This window comes from Aptenodytes patagonicus, chromosome 1 (assembly GCF_965638725.1).
Source record: "Aptenodytes patagonicus chromosome 1, bAptPat1.pri.cur, whole genome shotgun sequence".
NCBI classification, from domain to species: Eukaryota; Metazoa; Chordata; class Aves; order Sphenisciformes; family Spheniscidae; genus Aptenodytes; species Aptenodytes patagonicus.
The window spans coordinates 141,692,237-141,719,805 of record NC_134949.1 but is presented as its reverse complement, the minus strand read 5'-3'; the positions used below and the strand labels follow the sequence as shown (position 1 = coordinate 141,719,805).

Genomic DNA, 27,569 nt, shown 5'->3' with positions numbered 1-27,569 from the left:
AAGAAACAAAAGAGAAAAAGGATAGTTATGTTTCAAGGGAGAGAACTCTGAAAATCAAATAAAAAATTGGTTACATTAAACATTCTGTAATCAAAGGCAGACTAATTTATGAAACATGTAATACCAGTTCCTGAGAAAGATCTCCAAATATCAAGTCCCAAATATCTAGGCATTAATTAAAGCTGGTAGAGTACAAGTGTGCAAGCTGAAGTAATGGAATCCAGGTACCAGAGTAGAGGCAAAGCCAGGAGAACAAAATCAGGAGAACAAAATTCATAGTTCCGGGGGAAAAAAAAAAAAAAAAAGGAGGACAGGGAAAAAATGCCTCGTCTAGAGGTGGTGGAAACCAGAGAAGTGGAGAACTGATGGGGAGTTGGCAAGGCTGCAGAATAGTGAATCTTTATATCCACTGCAACGATCAGAGCGGTGCAACACAGAGTATTCAGTGAGAGCAGGGGACAGGTTATCAAACCGTAGGGACCAGGCACAGCACCAAAGCAGCAAGTAGGACATGATACAGTATAATGACTCATGTCGGTCAGCTTGCAAGTACTTTAGCAAGTTTTTCCTTAATATTAAATAAGATATAAACAGGATATAAGCATCATAAAACTAAGTTTAAGGGGGCTACAGAACAGTAATATTACAATATTTCAGATCTGGGACAACAAAATGACTGTATGCTGCACCACCTGGGACAGGTAGGACTGGAAAAGCCAGAAGGCGTACTCGATAAAGATTTTCTTGTTTGCTCAGTAGTGTTTCTTTGCTTTAGAAACTCTGAGTCCTCTCTTGTACCTACCCTGCACGCAGTGGCGGAAAGGATCAGCTCTGAACTGACAAGCCTTGGGGACTGAAGTTTGCACTTCACTTGAGTGAGTTTATCCTGGTAGTTACTCATGAACAGCAGGAAACACACCAGAAATGAACTCTGCAGTTTTCCAGCTCATGAAAGGTACTCTCCAGCTGGGTGCAAATGTCTCATTTTTATTATACCTAGGGGAGAGTGCAAACTGAAAATAGGGCAGAGGAAGCTAGAAAGAGCCAGTGTTCTTATTTTTGATGCTTTAAAGCAACAAGAAGTAGCTTTTCAAGAACCACCTGCTACAGGCACAAGCTTTTATTTTCCAGATTATTTTAGAAAATGGTGATTCTTTCGCTGGATATGTTCTGTCCCACCTTATTGCATAGAAAAAAACCAGTTGAGTATGTGTTGCATTATAAAACAATGAAGAAAGGGGACTTCAGGAGGAGTATGTTTAACCTAAACTGCCCCTACCCAAGACTCCAGAAAGAGAGTGAAAAACCGTTGCAGTCCCAAGATTTAGGCTTAGACTGCACAAGGGGTCAAGGAAACAACTTTGCCCCAAAGTTGGCTCCTTTGTTCTTTCCCTGTAGGTAGCTTATCTTTATTGTTTCCCTGTCCAAAGTCAGGACCCGCTAAGGCCCTGGTCTTAGGGTTTCTCACTGCAATGATGGTCAGGTCCTCTTTCCAATGGGGGGTGAAGACACCTGGGAGGAGAACAGTTTCTGACCCCACGTTGCCAGGGGTCCGTCACAATGCTTCATATCAGTTCTGAGTTCTGTCCCAAGCTTCATTTTCAACAGCAGAGTATTTCAGCATGAATAAATATAAATCAGTATTTCTGCAAGAGAATGAAAGGCTTGCGCAGTTAGAGCCAAGCATAATGCAGGCTGAGAATACCAGCACTGCTGTATCCGTGTATTCTACCCTGACTTGCAACTGTGCTTGCCCTGCTCATCTCCAGAGCATAGTACACCACTTGTATCAAATTACATGGTAAATTGGTGAGATGGGCAAGTGTTCAGTAGGATCCATGAAATGCATATTTACATCTGACCCAATTAATCCCATTCTCCACAAGGGATAGAAGCCGCTATTTGAATGTAATTAATTGTGAAGCATTCTGTAATGATGTTGTCCAAATGACATTGTGCAAAACCAAATTATATTAACTAGACTGTTGAAACCTCATGCTGTCTCAAGGTCCAAAAAACTTCATGGGTTCCAGTAAAATCCAGTTTTTATAGTACTTTTAAAAAAGTGGTGTTGAAGCCATTTGTTTCTCTATCTTTTTTTCCAGCAGGAAAACATCATTTAGTAATTTCTGTTCAAGTTAACAGCCATTGCTTATGGTGAACTGATTAGTCAGAGCCTGATTCTGACACATTTAGTTTGATTTGATGATCAGACATGTTTATTTCACTTGATCTACTGCTAGACCAAGATGCTATTTACTGTAAATATGGATATCCATACTTTGGTATTTCAATTGCTGCCTGTTTTGGGGGGTTTTTTTGTTTGTTTTTGTTTTTGGTTTTGGGTTTTTTTTGTAATAACACTAATCTATCTTGCACAAAAGAAGCAATTGGCCAACTGGGAGTAGATGGATAGGTGGGAAAGGAGATTTTCCTTGCTACAACATGAGGAGGGGGCTAGAGAGAGTTACACTGGAAGGAATAAACACCTTGAAGCTCCGCATATTCTGAATGCTTGTTGCTGAGTCTTCCCAGAGTTCTCACAGAGACCCATTTCAAGTTGGGAGTATCTGAAAACTCCTTGCCAAGCCCAGCCACAGGTCACTAAAAATTTACCTACTTCTGCTTTTGTGACTGGACTCTCCCCCTGGCATCTCAGTGTTGGCACAGCCCTGGCTCTTCCCACACAACACTTCTTTACTACAGCAGGATCAATGTCAAGAAGGACTTACTATTGGAAAGCTCAGTTTTCCAGTGGCTGGTTGAATATATCTGGCATACTGAGTGTGCCAGAGTGTTTTTAGCTCTTGGATAAACACTTTGGAAAGGTCAGAAAAGGCTACTGTGGTTGCTTCCACTAAACACGTGGAGTAACAGAAGTCCAGAATCCTACCTGTGAATTTCTGCATCAAGTCTGTAACTTCTCTCTGAGCAATAGCATAGCTCTTTGAATCATTTAATTTCTAACCTGTGTATGTAATTTCTCACATGGATACTGTGCGTGCATTGGTACACACACATATATAATACACTTGCATAAGAGCAAGTTATTTTATCAAAGTGCCAAGGTTTTAATTTCTCTGTGATATCATGACAAGACTCCTAGGAGACATGACACCTTTGTTTTCATGCCTCACCTCACTCTCTTCAAGTGGTTCTCCATGCAGTTTTCCGAGATAACTCTGCAAGTCATGTGGAAATGCTCTGCCTGTGACCGACTCATTCATTTTTCTGTTAAGCCTTCCCAAGTCTGCTGGTGGTAGAGACTTGCCTTCACTGCTCTGTAGTCTTCATCTGTCAAAAGACTAACTAATTAAGAATGGAGATCACAAACCCTGTTCATTAGAGATTATCTGAGTTGCACAAATGTGAGATCTTGCATGCCACTCTAGGAAAGCAAGTTGTGCATTTCCTCTTCAGGATGTAAAGTCGTACAGGTACCTGCATGCAGCAGTCCTGACACTCTCTAGCACAAACTTTCCAAGAAATTAATCTATCTGTTGTCTGTTAACTTATGCCAGCTTTCTCTTTCACTTCCATGGAGGGGTCACTTTTCTAATACGGTTTCGTTTTGTTGTCAAATTGACAGGGAAGAGCTGTACAACAGATATTTATGGAAAAAAACCAAAGGGTTTTAGCACATTCATGGCCTTCAGGTTTTGCAAAGCACGGTGTAGAACCAGACGCTAAGTGTCCTCATTTGCCCCATCTGAAGAATTTTCGTCTTGTAGGCTTTTTTCTGTGCTGAGCATGGCAGGCAAGGGAAATTACAGCAAGTCTAACCAAGTGTGATGCCACTACAGGCTGGTGAGAGAGAGAGAACTTGTGCATCACAGGACACTCTTTTAGAGCGCTTGATATCTTCTGTCTGGAAGATGTACAAGGTCCTAACGCTCTTTTTTCACCATTACGTACCTAGTTAGATGAATTAAGATGTATTTGTTCGGTCCCATGTGTTTCGTTGCATGTGCAGCACGGGTGCTTATACCGCATAAGTACTCTGTCCTAACTTTGAAAGGTTGGTGACCCTGCCACTGTCACAGGACTTCCCATGTGAAATTTGGGGAGCATTCTTGTTTTTGCAGGTATTTACACCAATGAGTAGATACTCAAGTCTTCTGAAAATCACTTTGTGCTCTTGCTCAATAATTTTCCAGCCCTACCAATAGACTATATAGGCATTTTCTATAACCTTCCAGTGGCTCTTGCAGAAGACAATTACCTTTCTTGCAAGTTTTGCAAGTTCTTGCCCCATCCTTTACAGAGGAGCAGTGGCAAATTATGCAGCTATTCAACTACAGTTTCCTTCTTAGACCATAATGTCAGCTAACCTTCCATCAGACAGGTCCCTCCTTGGGTATTTGTGCACGTATGTGTGTGTGTCTAAGATGAAAAAGCAGAGGAGCGTAACATATTTTAGATATTAGACCCACGTAGGTCACTGGATTTCTTTTGTGCCTGTCTACCTAGTAATTGCCATTTTCCCCCAGGCTTTCATATGCTGGCATGTCCTGCCATGCCTGGGCTTCAGCTTTTCTGAATTTATTAATTCTAGTTCTCTGTCTGAGCGTCTTCTGTTTGGGTACCATGCTTCTCACTCCAGGTAGCCTCACCAATATTTCTAGTAATGATTTCCCTAGCAAAACTAAAGAGGATTCGTTGTTTCTTGATTTATCTGCTACCTTCAAAATTATTGCTCTATATAGCTTTTTTTAATTACTTTTCAATCCTTTTCTACCAAGCGTGAGCTTAGTTGCTCTTCCTACGCAGTTTGCAAATCTGTTTTTTGCCTTTCAGCCTAGTCAGTGTTCTTCATGTAGCATTTGTTTTCAGCTTAACCTTTCTACCTAGCAATAGTCAAATTTCTTATCACAGACCCCATAAAACTGGATTCCTATCAGAAATAATAGATCTTTATTATAGATTAAAAAAAAATGCTTGTAAACCATTGTTTTAGTAATGTCTACGGAAAGGTATAATATTGGATTTAGATTCTTGTTTTCAGGTTTACATCTTAGGCAAAATGAACTTGTCACCTGTTTAAGCTAAACATGCTGCATTATAGTCAGAAGGCAAAGGGACTTGGTAGGAACATTTCTTCTGGTCATTATCCAAACTTAGAAGTTAAATAGCCAGTGTAGCTTCGAAATTCATGGGGTAGCTATTCAGCAACCGGCTGCATCTCTTCACTGTGGGAAGCTCCATCTGGAGAAGATAAACCCCAAGAAGGCTGTCCCGTGTTAGGCCAGGGCTCTGCCTGGCGCAGGAAGCTCTCTGTGACAGCAATACGTCCTCAATGCATCCTCCTGGGCTCCGGGACTTTGCAGCTCAAGGACTTTCTAAGCCAGAGGTGGTATTTTTGTGATGAGTAGCCTTTACTATTAATGGATAGAGCAGTCACTTCAATGTGATGTTTTATGAATTATTAAAACATTTTTTTTAAACTTGCTGTGAGTTGTTCATATTAGCTTCTCAGCATTTGTGGGACAAGGAGTACATATGGCCACTGGAGCCACCAGGAGTGCACCTCGGGAGTGAAAAGCGTGTTGGAAGTGGAGGAAGATCTTGTGAGAGGTTAATCAAGACAGAAAAACAACCAAAGCTATGTATTAGATGAAAGCAAACAGGATGACTAACAGTTTTACGAATTGTAATGCATATTCGCAGGATTCAGTCGGTATTTGTCATGAACAAAATAATACTGAGTTCAGTGACTGTGCCTGCAAGGAGAGCAGGGCTGAAAAATAGAGGAGAGCTAGTTACGCTCGTTTTCTTTCCTGATCTGAGGTATTTGTCTTTGTACAATTACATGAACAAGAGCAGCAACAAATTTAGCATATTTAAGGACTTAGCATAAGCCAACTTCATCCTGCCATTTCAGATTTCTCAGGTGGTGGCTGGGGGTCCTTAGTCCATGCAAGCAAGGAAGAAAAAAAAATGGAGGAAAGCAAGATTATTTGCTCCCATAATTAAAAAAAAAATAATATCATGAAGCACTAAGTCAGTGCTGCTGTTCCAAATCTTCACCTTTCATGTCAACTTCAGTTCTTATATAAAAGCAATAGATTAGCTAGCTGTTGCAGTTCTTTTTTTAAATGTTTTTGAGCACTGCCATTTTGTTCCTTATTTTGGAGATGTCCTAGATTTGTCTGTCATGAACTTCGGTGGAGTCAGTTCCGTATTTTTCGCTAATGGGTTGTTCTTCTATTATTCTGCCCTTATTGTTACCTGTGTTGGATGTTCATGCAGTGGAGATATAAACTGTACTTTTTCATAGGGACCAAACAGGCGTGTGAGGAAAGAGTAATAAGAAGTCCAGAGAGGGTAGCTTTTTGCAGGCACAGAAAATATCTTGCTTCTGAGCTGCAAATGCTCTTTTTTTTCAAGTTTGCACAAAGGACGTTTTTCCCCAAATACACGACAGCTCTTTTGAGATGCTCTGGTGTTGTATGCTCCTGTTCTTCTATTGCTTCTAGATACTGGGGATGCCTGTTTGTGTTGTCTGTCTCTTATTTGCTCTTTGATCTTTGTTCACTTTCCCTTCTGGCTTATCTTGTGTTATTTTGTTGTAAAAATAATCTATTTGAATTTTGCTTTTTGGCATGTGAAGACTGATGATTTGGTCACCCTTCCTTGTTCTGTTACTGCTTTTCCCTTTGTTTGGTGAGTTATCTTGTGGGTATTTGCATAGCTGGGGTTGAATAACAGGCTTATATCATAACAATGGATTTTTTTCGTCAGACGCTGTGTTTGAACCTAACAGCTGTTATTTCCTGAATATTTTTTGAACCCCACGTGAGGCTAATAGATGGCTTTATTGCATGTGGCATCCCAGCCAGTGTTCTCAAAGTTTCACTTCTTTTCTGTCACTGCTATACGTTCCTTGCTGCCAAACGTGACTCTCGTGAGTCTGTCAAATATTTACCTCCTTCAGCTATGAAACAAGAAGGTCTTAATCATCAGAGGGGAGATAGAAAGGTATTTTGGGGGGTGTACCACACCTTATCTCTTGTGTGAGCTGCAGGCTGCCTTAGCCCGAGGCAGACGGCTGCACTCCCAAAGCGCAGTACCCTGGGGGTACAGGGGTGCCCCAGGGGTAATTGGCATGCCATGGTGGATGTGAATTTTGACCTTTCTTTTCCCACAAGTCCTCCCCTCTTGCCTTCCATATAAAAGTGAAGATGTCTTAGGAATTGGTACCAAATTCATGTGAATCTGGGGATCTTTTCTGCCAGCAGCTTTCGAAGCAAAGAGGCTTAGATTTTAGCCTCTTTCCATGTTTAAAGTATTACAACGTAGAGAAAGCTGTTTGGCCTGGACAATTATTGATTTCTATCCTGTTCTTCAAACTACAAACACAGAATCATAGGGTGGCAGGGAACTGGACCAGAAGAGCCCTTGAGAGCCAGCTGGCAGAGCCGACACCAAGCAGTATGCTGGGAGATTTAGAGTTGCTGAAAATATTAATCAGTGCTCTTAAACAGTCTCTTCTGTAATGTGCCCAATATATCAGAAGTGAGTTTAAGAGAGATTTGTGAGGGATTGTTCCTCAGGGAGACTGTGAGCTGAATTATATCTCTTTGTGGATGTGCTGACCTGCAGTTGAGTATTTCTGATTTACACCCTGTAATTCTCCTTGACTTGCGGGTACTCCCGAAACAAAGGTCAGTAAAAAAGTCTCTGAACAATTATTTACCATTCTGGACAGGAATAGCGATATACTTTTTCTATCCTAAGGCTCTTTGGTTCCCCTTCCTTCTGCAGCAGCACAGGTTACAGCTACAGATATGCTGCTGAAATACAGCTGCACAAGTTTGTATTCTGTAACTCGTGCCAATCTCCTACTGAGCTGTCTGCTTTCTGAGTCTGTGCTCTCATCCTTTCTTAGCACTGAGAACTGCCCTTCACCCCTATAGCCCCTTTTAGAGGTTACTCCTAATTTTAACTTCTGTCTGGACTGAGGAAACGATTTTTCAACACGTAGATGAGGAGCCAGGATTAATCCAATACTTATTTTGACAGTGATATAAAACTCATAAATGCATGATGCAGCCTAAAAACAACCTGCCTGACCAATTAGGTCAGTAATCAGACATTTATAAAACAGTGGCAGAAGAGCAGAGCTATGGATTAAGATGGATGATGATTTTCTTTATTTGATAGAAAAGCATGCAGAATTTTAATTACAATCAGGAGATTTTACGTTTGCTGCAAGTACTCATGTGGGTTGCTAACATGACAACTGTGGTTTGACAAGGAAGGACCACACAAGGCAAGACTTGAAAACTGGCAGATAGGAATACAGTGACTATTTCATTTTGGGCCCTGCAAGAGAACACACATCTGAAATGAATATGTGACAAGTGGGGAGTATTGGATTTCTGTGTGAGGAGTTGACAAGTCAGACAAACAGCAGCCATATATTATCTGTGATGGCGAAAAGATCACATAATTTATAACCTTTGAAGCAACAGGAAAACTGAACACAACATCATCTTATAATGATCTAAGAGAGAACTGTCTCTTTTTTTTTTTTCCTCCCTGGTTATATATAGCTGTTAGAGATGGCCCTGCTGAGCGGAAAATGGAGCATATGGTCAAGGGCAGTCCAGTGAGTCAATTTACTGACTAATACTGTAGATTATCATGTCAAATATATAGCACCAGCAGTATGAACAATAATGAAGCCTAGTTTATTTCTTTCCTGTAAATTGAAATGAAGATGTGATTGGAATTGTCACACTTTGGATATATGAGCCACATTCTCTTAATCATCCAAAACAAATTGCCTTATTCTTTATATTGACATTTATTTTAGGAACCATTCCAAGACTGGCAAGCTGAAACCATCTATTTAAATGTGTCAAACATGTTTAAAATACCCTCTAGACAGCTGTCCCCTCAGGTGATGGTTCAATGGTCTCGCACCTTGAAATACCTGCTCCCCTCATACCCAAAGAAGGGATAACTCAGCCGTTCATCCTGTGGGGAGAAATCATTCAGCACAGTGTCATACAGAGACACTGCAAATGAGCTCCAGGATCATCAGTAAACTATCCAGCCATGAAGCCAACAGGGAAAGAGACTTCTAGAAACCCCAGATGGCCATCGAAAGGAGCCTTTCCTTGCCTGGTCTTCTGTCTTCCCATGCTTCAGAGTGTCAGTGAGCAAGCATGAGGAGGGGGATATTGCCTGTATTGTGCAGACTCCATGGGTCTTCTTCCACTACTTTTGTTTTCGTTCCAAATTACAGGGAGAACATACCCATGTGTTTTGTAGGTTTGTTTATGGTGTTGATCAGTAAGGTGGTATTCTCTTTAACGTCAAACTGAACACCACCTGAAGAGAAGGTACAGTTAGCAAAATGGTAAAATTTCCACTCCATACAGAAGGGGTTAATTTTAATTTATCTGTACAATACATATTAAATAATAATAATACATAAATATTAAATAATAATACATAAATAATCTGTTCTTGTGTTTTACTGGTGTCCAAGCTCCAGGTGAAAGTCTGATCACCTTTTGGTCTGTCAAAATTCTAGCATGAGCAAAAACTTAGGGAAATAACATTTGAATTGCAAGTCATTGCCATTCCTTCAGGGATAAAAAGAATACATAATCAATGTTATTGATTTCTAAACTCCTTTCTCTAAGAAGAGAGCTGAGAGTAATTGGAGAGACATTTACTAACTGTTTGCTAGAGGTATGTCACAAAGCCCAAATATTGCTTATCTGGTAAGTATAATTTCCTGAAGGTGGTGTGTAAACTAATATAGAAATTAGCACAGTGTTACAAATTTAACACATATAAGGAAAAGCAGATGGTATTGCTGTGATTGGACATGTCATTGGAGTATTCCAGAGCATGCCAAATCTTTAATCTATTACTATTTGCATATACCAACACATTACTCAGTTCTCAGTAGACTAAAACAACATGTACTATGCACAAACAACAACTCTTTTTGCTGAGCTTTAAACTTAGAATAAAAAAGAAATCCCATTTGCTGGTTTTGCAGCACTCATTGTGTTCATTTTTCAAAGCCTCCAAATGGTTCGTGTTGCATGTTCTGGGCGGTCAGAACAAAGGCACAGACTGCTCCATGGGACAATGCACTCGGCGATCTTCAGCTTTCCGTGCCAGGAACAGGGCATGCTGTGTTATGAACAGTAGTGCAAATGAAAAGCGATATATTTCAAAATGCTTTGTGGTACTGGAAACTCTCTGAGCAATTAGGACCTCTGTGGATATCCAAACGTGGAAGGTTTTCATTTAAAAAAAAATCAACTGTTTCCTGGTTATTCTTAAAAGATAACACCTCTCAGTTCAGTGGTGGACTTGGCAAGGTGGAGCTCTATTTTTATGACTTGTCTTTTCTTTGGAGGAAGAGAATTTAGCTGCAAAGAGCAGAAAGGGGCAAGAGCAGATAGGGGTTGAGGAAGGAACTGAATTTTGCAAGCAGAAGGTGAAGGTCACATATTTGGAAATCAGTGATGATGAAAGCATCAAAGAGGAGGTAGGCAAGAGCAGAACTGGGAATTAGTGAGGCAAAACGTGTGATAGAAAAAAGTAGAAAAGGAGTCAAGAAGAGAAGAGACAGGTGCAGAAGGAAGGAGACAGGGAAGCAAAAAGACCAAGAGTGGCTATTGAATAGCATTTCCTTAATCAATTTGCCTGTGTTTCACATTAGTGGTTTTAAGACCCCATTCATGTTTCCAGCTCAGAGGACAAACAAATGAGGTTAATGCCCGCTCATTATAAATGCACAGTGTGTGTGATATCCTATTGTGCAGTATTTAGGCTGTCCCCAAACCCATCATCTTGTCTGATTCTGGTAGAATGCTCCTGCCTGGTACTCATGAGGCTGTTGGATGTCCAGTGAAGTAGAAACTTGTGCTGACGGGTCTCCTTTTGTCTCAGGGGGCTCTTGCACTGCTTCATTCTCTGGCTTATTGGCATATTTTCTGAACACAACCCTTCCCCAGGTGTTATCCCCTCACAAAAGTAGGACCTCAAGGTCAGGTGGTTGTAGGCCCTCAAAGTGAGTCCTGACCTCTTCAGTATACCCAAGAACAGGGTTCTGCAGAGCTCCAGCACTGCAAACACTGATTTAGAATTACTCCAGGACACATAAAAGATAAAACATACAACATGCACATTTCAGGAAGGCTGCTGGCATAGCAACCATTTATTTTGGTGTTATTCTTGCGTGATCTCCTCTAGATAAATTAATCGGACATTTCTTCTCCCATTTTCCTTGATATTCTTGAGCAAAACTTGAGTTCAGATGAGTGTCTGAGTTCCTTTCCCAAGAATACCTTTTCCACTGCTATAGCCATGCTTCCGTGCTTCATCTGCCTGTACCTCTCAGTACTGACTTTTCTTAGATGCTATTAAATCTAGTGTTTCAAGTTATCCTTTAATCAGTTTTTCCAAGTTATAAAAGTCCATCACCAGGCAATATGTTGCTTAGCTACTGGCCTGGGCAGATGATCTCCTGGAGAGTTGCCAGGCACCCCACCATAGAGCCTGCTCATGGGCAGAGAGGATTGGGAATGTTTAATGACGCTTGCCCATGTGCTCTGTATCCCTGCTCCTCAGAACCGCATTCCCATCTGAAGGGGAAAAGATAGCAGAAAAGTTAGTATTTTGAGAAGTTATTCAAAATGGAGGTTGCAGTTTGATAAACGCTCTGGAGAGAGCTCTTAACCTTAAGCTGGAATACAAAAATTCTCACTAGGTGGACTTCCCACTAACAAATGCCTTTAGGGAATACAAAAGGCATTTGATGACTAAATTAAGTAGATGCCCACATGTATATGTATGTACACATATCTACATGTGTGGGTGCATACAGACTGTGTTAGTGTGATTATTTATGTGTGTGTGTAATACAGTAAAAAAAACCCTACTAAACCTATTTTAAATGAAATCTTATTTCATTTCCATTGTATGCATACTTCCAATGACCTTGTAGGATTTGTGGATTTATTACTTACCAGATGAGAAAAAAAAACCAAAACAACTCTGTGTAAAGATTGCACTATCAAGTTGCTATAGCATTAAGTGCCATTGATTTTCACCTCATGATGAATAATTATTTTGCTGTGAATAAATAATAGAGTTTTATAGAGCAACCCTCATAGAAGCAAATCAAAATGAAAATACAGAAGTCTATTTGTGTAGTAGATTTCTATTACATTCAAACAGTCAAGATGTTTCTAAGATGCAACAATTTAATTTTAGAAACAAGTTTGAAGTGCAGACAGCTGGCAAATACTTTGTTTAACCAAATCATGCTTCAGAGATATGTAAAAACAGCTAGAGAAATCCAGATTGAGATCTTGGCTAACAACAAGAACTAAATGATATGCAAAGCCAGAAAGGATAATTTGTGTAATAGAAGATAAGAAAAGAAAACCAACCCCAAAACATTATTTATTGGAAGTCTGGTATTAAGAACTGATAATTGGAACAAGAAGGCATTTATTTATCCGTTGGCTTGTCTGCTCAGAAAAAAATAAACAAACACACAAAACATAAAATTTGCCTGCGAACTCTTTAAGACTATTCAGATATTCTTGACTATTTTTAGCTACAGAACTTAAATTATTAATATAATTTGCAATATTTAATTTGTTTTGTGCAGTATTTGCATAAATGAAATGCATGAAGTCTGTCTGAGAAAGCTCTGGTAATCTCCCTCTGCATTTATTGGGGTTTGTTCTGGGTGTTTGTTGTAGCAAATGGCTTGAAGGAGAGAATCCACCAACAGAAAGGAAAAAAGCCTTTCCTTCCTCTTCCACGCACCAAGCGGGAGACAGCCAGTGCCCAGCGAGGGGCACGGATGCCACAGGTCCCAGCACTTCGTCCCCAGCCCTGGCCCAGGCAGGGAGGACGGCGTCCACTGTCCCTGGCCTGCTGTGGGCTGCGCTGCAGATTGGCCCTGAAAACTGGTGGAGCTGAGGGAATCAAAACACGAGCCTGAAAAAATCTCCAGCAATACATTGTTCTAGAGGGTGATCTGCATGAGTCAGATCATGACTGCCGTTTATGGGCCTTGTGCGCACATATACAATTTTTTCTTTTTTTTTTTTTTAATTTTGACTGTTTAACAAATTAGGTACTCCGAGATGCCACAGTCAGGGCACAGGGGTGCTCTAATAAAATGATCTAAGATGATTACAGCTGAGGCAGAGACCAGTGAGAAATTTCCCAAAGGTGCAATAAAACCGATCTTCCCCAAAATATTTAAATCTGTTCGGAGAAAAGCATCAGAGAACCTGATGGGAAAAATCCTGGGGGGGGGGGCAGCTGCTCAGATGTCCCCGTCTGCAACCGGGGGCTGTGAGCTTGGCTGCCCGACATGCTGCGGTGGCAGTTCCCCAAGCCTGTCACCCAGTCGGGGCAGCGTGCGCCCTTGTCCCAGGATGGGACTTGCCAGGCAGTGTTGGCCCTGTAGCAGGTTTCAGGGCAGGAGAGCGCGGAAGTTTGAGGCTGGGGCTTGAACGCTGCCAACAGGAGGCAGGTGAGAGGGTCTGCTTGTGCCCCATCTCATCTCTCCTGGGGCAGGTGTTTTGCAGAGAGCAAGAGAAAGTGGGAAACGTGAATTTTGGGTACGTTTCCATCAGTGTTTTAGGTTTTTGAGGTTCAAAAATTTTAGCAAATATAGCCTTGTTTTACATTATTTTGCTCTGATGTGCCCATTAACCGCTATTCCATGTTTTAGCTGACATAGTCACATATTTAAACACTAGCTTTGCAGTTTGCTCAGCCTTCCATGCAGACAGCATGAGCAGAAATTAGTTGCCCTGTATCCAACAGATTTCTGGTCAGAGCAGATTATCCTTCAAATCTAGGTCATTAACTTGTATTTGTCTGATGTAAAACAAACTAATGTGCCATTCCCACTGATAAACTGGCTGACTTCTGCTTTCATCAGAGAGAGACTGGCAGAAGAGTTATCTGAGAGCAGTCAAGTCTCCAGACTTCACTGTCCTGAGAGGATTTAATATCCAGGCAGATGATGTCTATAGGACACTCACAGATCACTGGGTCTGGATATTTCAAGGCATTACTTTCATTTAAAACAAAGGGGAACCAAGACACTGCGTCAGTGATAGATCTGCTGTTATTTAGGAGCTATAACTATTGTAACATTTATGATGCTGTGCAAAACAGCAGCTCATCTGGTTCTCCCTCCCTCCACCAAAATTGAAATATTAATTATATTATATATAAAACATAAAGTTGAATAAGAAATTTACATTAACTGCATTTGCAAAATTGAGAGAAGGAAGCCTTGCTTTACTAAAGAAAAAGGAAAATCTTTTTTTTTTGGTAGCAAACTGATCACCCTTACTGACTGTATAATCCTTATTATTAAAGTAATCCTTGAAAAATTTAGATTCCACTTAAAGATATTTCAAGCCAGGAAAATATTTTTGCTCCACGACATGTTTAAATTACATTACTCTTTCAGTTGGATAATGTTCAATTCCTATTCAAAGAGGGCAAAGCCACATTAACTACCATTTCATTATTGTATTAACAACAGTTCACTTGCTGTTCTTACAGAATGAGTAAGTAAATGCTTCAGAGATTCTTCTGCTGTTTAGTGGAGATAGGAGGCATTATTAAACACAGCTTTCTAAAGCAAACCTAAATTTATCCATTAGAAACCCTTACTGAAGACAAGAATGACAAATTTCTCTTCCATAAATTAAAATGTTGGTGCTATTTATAATACAAGGTCTGTTTTACTTAGATTTTATAAGGCATGAATGTCCAAATGAGAGAAAAAAAAACCCTCAGTGAGCAGGAAAATCAGTGTTGAGAGAGGTAGAAAAAGGGTGAACGCCACTATCACACACAGAATGGGGGGTCCAGATGGAGCAGCACCACACAGTAGGATCGGTCAGAGACTGCTTATGTTTTTGCTGAAACACCTGGGTGAATATTTAGGAAAAACAATACTTAGGTCAAATTCTGGGATGTGTTTGATCTATATTTTGGGCAGGATTGAGGTGAGAAACTGACAATTTTACATCACCTTCTGCTCCTCTGAAGCCTGGATTAAGGAATAGTGGGAACGGCATCTGGCATAGGTGAGCTGAGATCCAGGGCTCTTCAGGGTGGAACAAATTAGAGAAGTCTGTTAGTGACTCTTTATTACCAAATGCCACCAGAGCTTGCTCCAACTTCACTTTTTCCTGCCGTATAAGGAACTGGGACACATATAGGTTTGCTATGTAAGAGTCATCTCTTTCTGCATCAGCAGGATTTAGTCTCAAGGTAGAACTATGTGAAGAGAAAAAAAGTTACACTCCAGGTACTAAAAACTAGTGGAAACGCAGGACATTTTATCATTAGCTCCAGCTTCCGGCATATTATCAAGAGGTGGAAGACTTGAATTCCCATAGGACATGCCATATTCGGTGAGAAGGAATGGCATCTGTTTCAGGATCCTTTCTCCAGCAGTGGTCTGGCATGGATATTGAGACAAATTGTATTTAAAAGCTCCAAGACAAGAAGGAGCTAGAAGGACTTTTCTGTCTTCTGAAAATAATCAACCAAGGGCGTACTTCTGCATGAACTAGGTTGCACTTTCAATAGCTGCACATGGACCTATGAATCTGTGCCATTGTGCTATTTTCATCCTCTGAATGTTCTCACACAATGATTTACACTGATAAATGAAAGATAACTTCCTTTTAAAAAAATAAGTTCTTCCTTTCTCCCTCATAGTGTCATTGTGTTTTATCCTATTTCCTGCCTTGAAAAAAAAAAAAAAACCAAAAAACCCCATAACCTACTCCCTTTCCTTCCATTTATTAACATTCACCATGATGTTATGACCTCTGTGATATCCACCCCCAAACACAGCTTTTCTAAGCTGAAGAGATCTCAGCTACTTTGTTTCTCCTCATGCAGAAAAAGTCTTTTATCATCCTTGCTGCTCCCCTTTGTACTTTACCTAATTTTGCTTTACTGAGTTTGGGTGACCAGAAATGTTCCTCGTGTTCAAAAACTGATCACACTGTGAATGGATAAAGTGGCCGAATGACGTTTTCTGTTTCGTTTGCCCATTGTCTGATGGCTGCTTAGCAGAGGACTAATGTTGTCAGAATCATCTACATGGGAATTCCCCAAACTTCCACTTTGGTGGTGGAAAAGTTTTCACTTTTACTGGGAAATAACCAATTTTGAGCCCACTACTGTCTGTGTGTAATTAGGGTTATCTTTTGCAATGTGCTTGTCCTGGTTTCAGCTGGGATAGAGTCAATTTTCGTCCTAGTAGCTGGTACAGTGCTGTGTTTTGGATTTAGGATGAGAATAATGTTGATAACAAACCGATGTTTTAGTTGTTGCTGAGCAGTGCTTACACTAGTCAAGGGCTTTTCAGCTTCCCATGCTCTACCCACTGAGAAGGCTGGAGGGGCACGAGAAGCTGGGAGGGGGCACAGCCAGGACAGCTGACCCAAACTGGCCAAAGGGATATTCCATACCATGTGATGTCATGCCTAGTACATAAACTGGGGGAAAGCTGGCCAGGGGGGTGGACTGCTGCTCGGGGACTGGCTGGGCATCGGTCGGCGGGTGGTGAGCAATTGCATTGTGCATCATTTGCTTCATATATTCTGTTACTACTACTACTACTACTACTACTACTACTACTACTACTACTACTATTATTACAACTATTTTACTTTATTTTATTTCAATTTTTAAATTGTTCTTATCTCAACCCAGGAGCTTTCTCACTTTTACTCTTCTGATTCTCTTCCCAGTCCCACCAGGGTGGGGTGGGAGTGAGCGAGCAGCTGTGTGGTGCTCAGTTGCTGGCTGAGGTTAAACCACGACAATGCTTTACCTTGCACTTATCAATCCTGTATTTTACTTACTGCCATTTTGTTAGTGAGTCACTCAGCATTTAGAAATCCTTCTGGAAAGCCTGGCTTAGATTTGTCCGCTTTGAATAGCCTGTTTCACCTGGGTACCTTCCCTTGGGAACCTTTGTCCCAGCTCATTTATAAATCTCTTCCTTGTTACTGGTTCTCGCACAGATTCTTGGGGATCCCCTCCAGCGAATTCCTCAGTTATGAAATCAAGCTTTTACTCCTAAACTCCATTACTGCCTTTTAAACAGTTAATCTATGAAAGGACCTTCCCTCTCATCTCCTGACAATTTAGCTTTATAAGAGCCTTCTGTGGGGAACCAAAGAGGATTTGAACGTCCAAGCGTGCTTCTCAGCTGAACTACCTTCATCCACATACTCAATGACTCCTGAGAACTGAAACCATGTGAGCACAACTGTCTTTGCAAAACCACACTATGAATTATGTAAAGTACTGAGAGATGGGAGGTGTCTCAAAATCATAAAGATGATTTAGGAATGAAGCCTCCAAAGCTATTTTGGGGTCTAATTCCCATTGATTCCATTTTGCATTCAAGTCTGAATTTATTGTGGTTTTCTAACTTTGTGCTTATGAATGCCAAAAGGAAAATTTCCCTAATGTTCTCTACCCTATACCTAAAATTAATCTCCTATGTCCTTGAAATTTAATTAAACCAGATAGTCTTTTAAATCGTTTGCCCACCATATGTTGGAAAAAGAGTAGCAAAATTAAACGAATAAATCACATCAGAGAGTAAATTAAATACACTGTTTGAAGCCAGCTTCTCTCTAATTTTCCTCATTGTTAAAACTGAGTCAATGCTGACAATAAGCATTTAAAAGTGGTCAGGAGAAAGCACTTCAGAATGCATTGTACAGAACACTGTGCATGCAAGGTACAATGGACTAGATTTTCTAAAGTTTTTTTTCCCATTCCTGATTGCTTTGGTGTGAAGTTGGTAGTATGAATTACATTCTAGACCTGATGGAGTAGAAATAAAAGCTTTACAAAGATGGAACATGAAGAAAGAAAACCATGCCAGAAGTATAACCCTCTTGATTTACATGTTGCCTACTGTAAAGCTAAGTCAAGAGAATCTAATTTCATTACTTTGTAAAGCACAGAAAAACATTAAATTCATAAAGGGAAATTAAAAATTGAGAAAAAATATGTATTTCTTGTTTGATGAAAATTGTTTATAGCCAACACCTCAGCCCGTTCCGTATGACACCATAAGATAATACACATAAATCCATGCTGTTGAAAAAGCATCTGTAGAAAGCAGTTGCCCAAATCTCTATCACTACGTATTAGGCAAGACTAACTTCATATCCCTTTAGAAGGATAAAGTCAACGACTTCAACGGCAGTGGATTCTGCCACTCCAGTTGATGTCCAGTGGCTTCAAGACGCTCTCTGATTTTTGTTTTAAAATCTGTAAAACCATAAATAGCCTGGGATTTAAGCAAGTGAGATCATGTCTGGTTTAAAATGAATGCAAGTTTTATGTGTAATCTGATTAAAATAATGATAGAAATGTTTGCAAAGTTTTTTGCACTATTTTACCAGTGACTAAACTGGTGAACAGCACAGACTGAAGACTGTCTTTGGATGAGTCTCCATGGTAGGGTATGTCAGATGGTGTGAGCTGAATATGACCTTGAGAATGAAGAGTGACTCTACAGCCACGTCAGAGGGTACCCTAGGTAAGTTGCCCAGTAGTTCACCAAGCCTCTAGGTTAAAGGAAGACATATCCACTATGTAAAGGGAAGGCACTTGAGGTCAGTTCTTCAACTCAGATATTGAAACATGAAAAAAAAGTGTTCCCTTTGCCAAAGGATCTAAATTTGGTTTTCTTTCTCCGTGACTATTCCCCAAAATCCTTTATACGTAACAGAATGTTGGAAGATCATCTGAAATGTCAAATTGTAGCTTTGCCATAAGATTATGGTGTTTGAAAGACAGTTTTTTAACTACATCTGTACTGCTAAAGTAAATCACATTGGGGATTTTATTGTTCTGAGGCCAGCTATCGCCACATGGCTCATGACCACAGTGCGTAGCATTAGTCCCCAGTAGGGCAGGTTCATCTACGAGAAAGCTTGTTGGCATGGTCCACGCCAGAGTGAGCTAACCCACAAGCAGCATGGACAATGAAGTTCCAGCACTTGGGTTGACCCCCAGCTCCCTTCAGCAGCAGGGAGGAAGCCTTTCTGTCCCTGCTGTGTCATTTTGGGTGGAACCGGTTTAAGGGCTCAGGAGGCCAATAGGACACACGCCTGACTGCAGTCTCATGGGAAAAGTATCCTCCCAGCACAGACATGTGGGTCTCGATCTCTGTAGGGTTTCATTGTTAATTTTCAACACTATTGGCCAATTTCATTGGAGAGGGCAGAGACCTCACCACCCCAAGGTCTTTCAGGTGATGTCTGGTCAGGTGGGAGAGCTCTGATGGGGTCAGGCCTTGCCTGTAAGACTGTAGATGCTGGCAGCGCTCAGAGGGCAGGCAGGTGCCAGACTGCAAAGCCCCTTTGGTTCCTGGGGCTGAAAATGACATGGTGGTTATGGAGCTGTGGCACCTCTAGGGCTAGAGGTGGGGCTGTAAGGACTGTGGCTTTGCTTGCTTCCAGTGGCACTTAGATGATCGCAACAGCTACAGCTTAAGTGTCTCTAGTGCTAAGTTTTCGTAAGAGTGTAATATCAAACATAGAAACAAGTGGCAGGGTAGAAACACAGTGCCAGTCTCTTAATTAATTATTTAGTTTTTGAAAAAAGTTTTTCTGATAAAGTTTAAAAAAAAGCTACATAAACACACACTTTTTTGCAACCAGCAAATTACCTGTTGGGAGAACAGGTAACAAACGGATCCAGAGATTTACTGGGGAGAAGGAGATTCAAATCTGCTCAAACAGAGAAGAAACCCGAGCACATGCTCATCATACCCCAGGTGAATGCTGGTACCTCTTATATGCAGGGTAAATCATCATCTACTGCAGTCCTAAATAAAAAACTAGCATGGGGACTTGGCACACTTCCTTCTGGGTTTTGTGAGAAAGAAGTGGCACCACCAGCTGTCTGTAGGGGAAAAAGCAGGGCTCTGAATCCCATTGGGAAATGAGTGGCTCCTTACAGCTAAAGGTCGGGTGCTGAAGACCTGAAAGAATGCAATTTAAACATCCCTGTCCCTATTCTCAGATAGCTTCCCACTCAAGTGACAACAGTGTAAGCTCAAAAGCAGGACTGTGACATTGAAGGCGAATTGCTCAGCCCCATGCGACAAAGCTGTGACCCAGCAGGGCACAGTGGAAGTTGGGACTATCCAAGTCCTGCGTTGAGCTCAGTACATTTTCTTTCCTCCCATAGATCCCTCACGAGTAACAGAAATTAATTTTTTAAAAAATGAATGAAGTACATATGGCAACACAGCTGCTGAAAATCTGTTACCCTTTTTAATCACCTCTCATGTCCTGGGCATGCATTTTATCCTTCAAACTCAGTAAAAGGGAAAGTGCTGCGAGGAAGGCAGCTCCCTGTATTATCGGGGGACTTTTTGGTGTTATTAAGTCATGCAAAAGAAGCCTTGCCTATAAGCCTATCCAGAACTTAGGTCTCAGTGGGTTCATCTTTAATATACTTTACATATTTATGATCACTAGAACAAGCAGAATTTCAGAGTTTTCACAGAGGGGGACTCAAAACTGTAAATAAATAAAATTGAAAAGGGAGAGGACCATGCTTCTTTTTCTTAATGATGATGAGCTTTTGAAACGAAAGGGATATAAACCCTGGATAAGTGCTCAAACAGCCTTGCAATACCACAATTTTCCACCTGCTCATGGGTTCACTGTAGAATAGTCCTCAGGCCGAAGTGACAGGGGCTCCAAAGCACTGTTTACTGCCTATCCTCCTTCCATAAGCACTCAATGTCATAAGCAGTCAGAATGACTATTTCTCATTTGGTAGCCTTGGATCTCACTACTGGCTATTCACGTTTGCGTGTCAGCTCCAAGGTAAGGAGAGCAAGTCTGGTGATATATTCAATTCCAATGCTGAAGCTGGGGAGAGAGAAAAATGCAATTATTGAAGGAGGTGCTTCTGTGAAGGAGCAGTGATTTACATCCTGAATAGGTGTAAATTATCTTCCCTCCCCACCCCCAACTTCAGCAAATGTACTCCTTATTCAATATCTTGCTGCTGTGATGTTTTTTCTTGCAGTCTCTGATTCTCTGTTAAGATCAGAAGGCTGTGGTTTAGCGAGAGATATGAGGGAGTATTCCTTGTGAGGGAGTGGGCTCCTTGTGAGCCCAAGAAGCGGTCATTTTAAGTCAACAATGAGGTATTTGTCAGTTGAAGAGAAGGTCTTCAACTAGGGCAAGCTGCTGGACCTACAATTCATCCCTGCTGGAATGAAAAAGAATAGAGCTGCTTGTTTGTTCATTTTGAATCCTTCATGGAGGGCTGCCAGTAACTGTTAACTTGTGTATTATTGTGCTATCAGACAGAAGAAATGGCAGTGAGAATTTACCAGCACAGTCACAAACCTTTCATCACACAGTTATCATGGTGATAAAGTTCAGTGGTAGTTACTCACCTCTCCAAAAACAAATATTACCCACTCAGACAAGAAAGAGAATGGATTTCTGCACATGGTGCTATAATAGCTCACGCTATTACACCTAATTCCCGTTTACCACTAAATCCAAGTGCCCAGTGCACTTTGAAGTATTGATTGTCAGAGCGCTCCTGTGAGCAAGGAGGGACCATGATCTATCCTTGTTTTGTAGATCAGAGACGGAGGTGTAAGGCTGCGGTTAGATTGAGCCATGGATACACATTGCCATGAGCTTGGGCCCCTGGATCTCTGGGTCATTCAAATAAACCTGACTCCCTGCTACCAACATGACCAAGTTTCCTCCCCACAGCAAGCCCAAGGAGAGCGATAAGAAACCTGTGGAGTCAGATCTCTTCCCTATGGGGTTGGGATACAGCCTGTTGCTCAGGGCAACAGATTTAGTCATAGCTAGAGAAATTAAAGCTCTGATTCACAAACACTGGCAGTCACCTAGTTTCCATGTATTTTTATGTAAGTTTTAATTGCTTGCTTGTCTTTGAAACCTGGACTTTGTATCGTAGCTTCACCAGCTAATTTGCTCAGGTGTTTTGGAGGGGTGCACCTCAGCTACTCAAGTATATGGCATGCTCGATAGACAGGTGATTGTGTCTCTTATTTGTCTTCTTTATCCTCCAGGAAGATGAAGTTGCTCGTGAGAGTCGATTCAATTTCAGTGGCTATGGCATGGGTCACTGTCTCCAAGTCAAAGACGGCACAGCAGTCAAGGCTACTCCACCCAACCCACCTCCGGCACCGTCAAAGGATTCAGATTCCATCAAAAAGAAGTTTGTTGACCGTGCAAAAAGGATTGATACAATATCCCGTGCTGCATTCCCACTCGCCTTCCTCATTTTCAACATCTTTTACTGGATTACATACAAAATTATACGGCATGAGGACATTCACAAGAAATAGGCAACTCTAGTTTGCCAGGACTTCTTAGCCAAAGTGATCCACATGTAAATAAACAGTGAAATGTCTTTCTGTCATTTGGACTAAGGGTTTCTTTCCCCCCCAAGGACACTGAAGAAAAAAATGAACAAAAAGGAAAAGAAGTATAGAAGGAAAAGTGATTGCATGAAAAAATATGCCGTGAGATCAGTCAAAAAAGGTTCCCCCTATGTACTCTCAGTGTTGTTCTTCCAGATTCAGCATTGATCAGACATCTGTAAATGGGGCCAAATTTTACCCAACTTTATCACCAAGATATTATCTTTCAAGAGAAAAGAGAATCAGAAAACAAACAATTCTCCTAGAACATCTACCAAGAGGCTGTGGTGGCTACAGTACAGTGAGTTATAAGAGGACCAAACTTTTTCAGGATAACGTTGCCTTTCTATTTGAAACAAGTCTACTGAGCTACATTCCATGACCATGTCTGTAGTTAGTGGTTTCACCAAGGAGTCCTTTTGTGGGTTGTAAATTATTTCTACTGACAGGGGAGAGGAAAAAAAAAAGGAAAAAAAAAAAAAGATTTATACTTTACTATCCTTGTGGGTGTGCATTTTAATATTATCTTGCTTTACTGGAATTGTAATTTTGGGGTTGAACTTGTGTGTCATGTGATTTATTTGACAGTTGACACTCCAAAACCAGTGAAACTGCCCAGTTTATTTTTGTTGGAAGACAGTGCACTTACTTCATTTTATTTCTGCTGATTTTACATGCAACTTGAGGTGCCAAACTGTATTTTACCTATTGTGCTACCCTGTACCACACTACTTAGTAAGAACTTGTTTCCTCAAAGGTGTAGCTCAGTTTAGCATTGAGTTTCTATTACTGCTCTCATTGTAGCTGCAATCAATAGCTCTATAGGTAAACACAACTTGTTTACAGACCTCTAATTTATATCTTTACTCAAAGTGGCTATCATTTTAAATATCATTAATTAACCTAAGAATTTTAAAACTGTACTGTGAATTTCAGAACCTCTTACCTTTTGGTGCCGGATCTGCGTTATTCAAATCCTTGCTACATGTTTTAAAGTAGAAAATTAAAAGAAAAAAAGATGGTATTTTTGCTTACACAGAAGACGACAACCTGTAACATAAGATGAATCAAACATTAAAATTTTACACTTGCTGTAAAAGGGTTTATTAAAAAAAGGTATTTGTTCAATTTCAATAAAGCTAAATGTGGTACTAACATTCCTTCACTCTTTTCTTCATTTGCAGCAGCAGGGCTGTTTGTGCCAGGGCCCAGCTCTTCCACCGCTCTGTCAGCAGAAAGAGGGTGAAAAGCAACCTTCTGCTGACCTGGCTTAACACACCAAATTTTGCTATCTATTGTGCAGCAAAGGGGCTGTTGCAGTCAAGGACTGTGTGAGAAATGTGGCTAGGATACGACAGAAGCATTTGCAGAACATTAGCATTTGCGAAGCCAGGCCTGGGGGAGGAGGCACGCCGCTCCCTGCTCACAGCATCCGTGCACGGCGAGAAGCACACCTCAGCTTCACACGTGCTGTGCCCGGCTTGGGGGTATCCTAAACTTTCTCCTGACTTTCTTACAGCTTCGCCATGTTGGTGAGCTGAAGGACATTGCTGAGATGGCCTACGTCAGGTGCCTCATGTAGACATCGTAACTACTGATAGTTTAAAAACAAATTAAACTGCATCCAGTTCACTGCCCTTCCCTTGAGAGGCCAAAATACACACCCTGTAGCTGCACAGCATAGACATTTTTTCCCCCCTCCCCTAGTGAGATGAGGTACAGAGACATACTGTTCCCACAACATTTCTCACTCCACTTTTGACTCCTGGACCAGCTTCTGCTGAGAGGTTGTGGATAGATGTACCACAGCCTGACCCAGCCTGTATTTGTGTGCGTATTTGTGTCCCCGCGCCCATGCCCCCGTCCCTCCCCGCACAGCTGCCTGTAACTATCAGGCTTTGTTCCTCTCCCAGGACTGGGAAGGACATCTAGAGATCTTGACCAGGCTGATTCCCAAACGCTTACGTAAATTACTGGTAAAAAGCCAGTTGTGCATTTTATCTCCCCATACCCTCCTCAACTCTGTAGGCTCTCCTGTCACTTACAGCTGTGACAGAAGTGGCAACAGTCATCTTCATCTCCTTGAGACTGTGGATCCAGATGTGACTGACAGCCCTGGAAGGGGGAACCAGAGGTTAAAGTGAGAACTCAAGACAACTGTCCAAACTATTTTGCTTAGCAAAATAAGATTTTGACTCAAATTTAGCTATCATAATATTTGTAATTTTTATAGTGTAGGCTTTGCTTTTATTCCTTTTTACAGTGGAACAGTATTTGGTTTATGGATAATGTAGTTGAGGATAACCTCAGCGCAATCCCAGTCCCATGAGCTCTGTCAGGGTGAGGATACCCAGCGGTAAACCGTGTTTGCATGGGAAGTTAGGAGCCTTCATTGGTACATGAACATTCAGAGGTCACTTTTAGCAGCCCCTTATTCCAGAAACTCTGCTTTAAATGAAAGTGTAATGCCAGGATTGATATTAATCCTCAGAGCACATATGTGTTGCTAATGAGTGTCAGAGCCTATCGCTCATAGCTCCCCCATATGACTGCAGCCCACTGCAATAGGAATGCAAAACTATTCTCAGCTGATGGATGTTTGTACGTCCCTTTTTCAGGTGAAGCTGGTCTGCCTCCAGCATCCATATCACAAACTCACCTGCACACTTTGCAGTGCTTGGCTATTAGCATTGACTAAATAGTTTGCTAAAAGATACTCTGCTGATCAGATTTGCAGTGTGTTGACAGCACGCATGGTAAGATTGCTCCGTTGTTGCCTGGTATATAAACTTAGGTCCGGTCATGGGGGTAGTCTGTGCACAAAATCCTTACAGGTCTCTCTTTTTTTGAAGACAGACAGAATTTATAGCTACATGGCAATTAGTTGTGAATCTTGAAATTATCTGACTAAATTTTGGACACAAATGATGCATGCAAATGGACAAGGCCCACCAAGCATGGGAATTAGGAATGGCCACATGATACAGAAGAGTTCTTGGCATGCTGGTCAGTGGCCTGTGAACCATCTCACACAGAGATGGTTTGATACCAGACAGATTATCAAAGAACCTTTCTTCAAAGAACCTGGCTGGCACCAGGCGGATGTATACTGGCTGAGAAACTGCCTACAGTTAAAAAGTCAAATAACAAGGGTAGCAGGACTTACAGAAGGACATGACTTTCCTAAACAAATGCTCAGTAGGGTTATCAGATAAACAAGACTCAAATACTGGCCACCTCTTACACAGAGAAGTAGCAGAATTAAATAATGAAGCAGTTTCATTTCAAGACACTATTGCAAGAAGAAAAAGAATGGCTTAGAAAATAAGTCCTGGACAAATAGCCTTCATGAAACAGGAGACACAGCAGTATGGAAGGAAAGAGTCCTGGGATTAATTCTGAAGAGCTTCCAGATGTATTGGAAAATCTGCAGGTTACAATTCTAGCTGGTAAGATAAAATGAAGCCTTAGGGCATTTAAACTACTTGCATTTAGCTATAAAGCAATTATAATGACTTCTAATTTATCAAGAAAGCTTAAAAAGCTTTAAGTGTGTCTTTAAAGGATGCAACGTCAGGTCAGGTCATTGGCATCCTGTGGTTACAGGCTGGACCTGAGTGGTTCAGTACTTGAGGACAAACGTTTAGCCATCTCTCACCGGATAGATGCTGTCATGCGCTATGATAAAGCCTAATTGATACAACAGATCTTTAAGAAAAAACTTGTTGCCATAGAAGGAAAGTAAAAAAAAGTGCAATATGAGATGACAGATCTTTTTGTTCCTCTTTCCTGTTTCTTTTTCACCATATTTTTTCAGGCCTCAGAGCCATCACTTGTGAATCATTTGTGAATCATAGGTGATAGGTGTAGCAATAGAGGCTTTTGGAGTCTCCAGTATGAGATACTGGCAATTTGTAACTGCTGGGGGACAATTCCAGGATACATGACGCCTCTGGGGTCAGATTTTTTCTTGTCCTACAGAGGTGAGGAGTAAAGGCTAACCCCATTCATCCACAGGCATTGAGACTTTCTCACCCTACTTCCCTTCTTCCCCAGCTTGAGATGCCGAAGGCAATAAGAAAGAGCTGATGGAAAAATAATGTCCATCTACTGCAGGCTGAACTGCTACAGCCCTTCATCTTTGTGCAAACCTGCCATTGACATTAGTGGCACAGGAGCTGCTGACCAAAGGAGAGGCACCAGCCAAAACTTACAGCCTTACATAGTTTACCTTATTGAAAGCATTGTGGAGGAATCTGGAACTAATCTTTGAAATCACAGGCGTGGGCGTTTCCCAAAAAGGGCTCTCACTGGGCTGAACTGGTATCTTTGGCTCAGCAATAGGCTTCTGCATCACCTGGAAGTCACATTTCATGAACTTATTCAAAAGATCTGACGCAGTATAGTATTGACACTTCTATATTTAGAATTATATTTCTAAACACAGAAAGAAATATATTTGATGTGTGAACATAAAGAGTATATGCACAGTTTTCTAATCTTTATTTCTTTAAAATTAGGACTCGGCAAGGAACAAAGAAACAAAAGCTGTAGGATGAGATTTGCATTACACAAAGTAGTAAGAAAATAATTTTAATGAATCTATTAATTTTCATTATCTATAATATAGTATCTGTGAAAGATAAGTTTCTGCCAGACTTTCAAAGTAATTTATTCTAATGCTTTTTGACATAGAAGTTCATGTCTTACAATGTTTTGGAAAACTAGAAAACCAAAACCAAGGCTGCCTAGAGGAACTCCTGCCTAGGTGAATAATCTGGCTAAAGTCACGCTTTCTCCATAAATGTCCCTTACAGATTTTACTTTAAAAATTAATCTTCTCTGGTTTGACAGGAAGGGAAAAAGAAGATATTTATGCCATTTGAACATACTTTTCCTACTTTTGCATGGAAAATGTGAAATGTCATCACTTTTAGGGCTAAGCTGCAGAACAAGAGCAGTTTCACCAGTTCCAGACAAACTCATCTAGCCAATCTACTTCCAATTCCAATGCAGTGCTCACTGAAATCAGAAAGAAAAAAGAAAAAAAAAGTGCCTCATTGAC

General features: G+C 40.9%; 1 protein-coding gene across 4 annotated transcripts in view; it reads left to right on the top strand.

The window, feature by feature from the left end:
* Positions 1-23,659, top strand: part of GLRA2 (glycine receptor alpha 2) — a 129,269-nt gene extending 105,610 nt beyond the window's left edge. For all 4 annotated transcript variants that reach the window (XM_076357267.1, XM_076357257.1, XM_076357250.1 and 1 more), the window contains one exon: positions 22,151-23,659. In XM_076357267.1, the coding sequence (XP_076213382.1) occupies positions 22,151-22,429 (279 nt within the window). In that variant the 3' untranslated portion in view covers positions 22,430-23,659. The remainder of the gene's footprint in view (positions 1-22,150) is intronic.
* Positions 23,660-27,569: the final 3,910 nt, after the last annotated feature.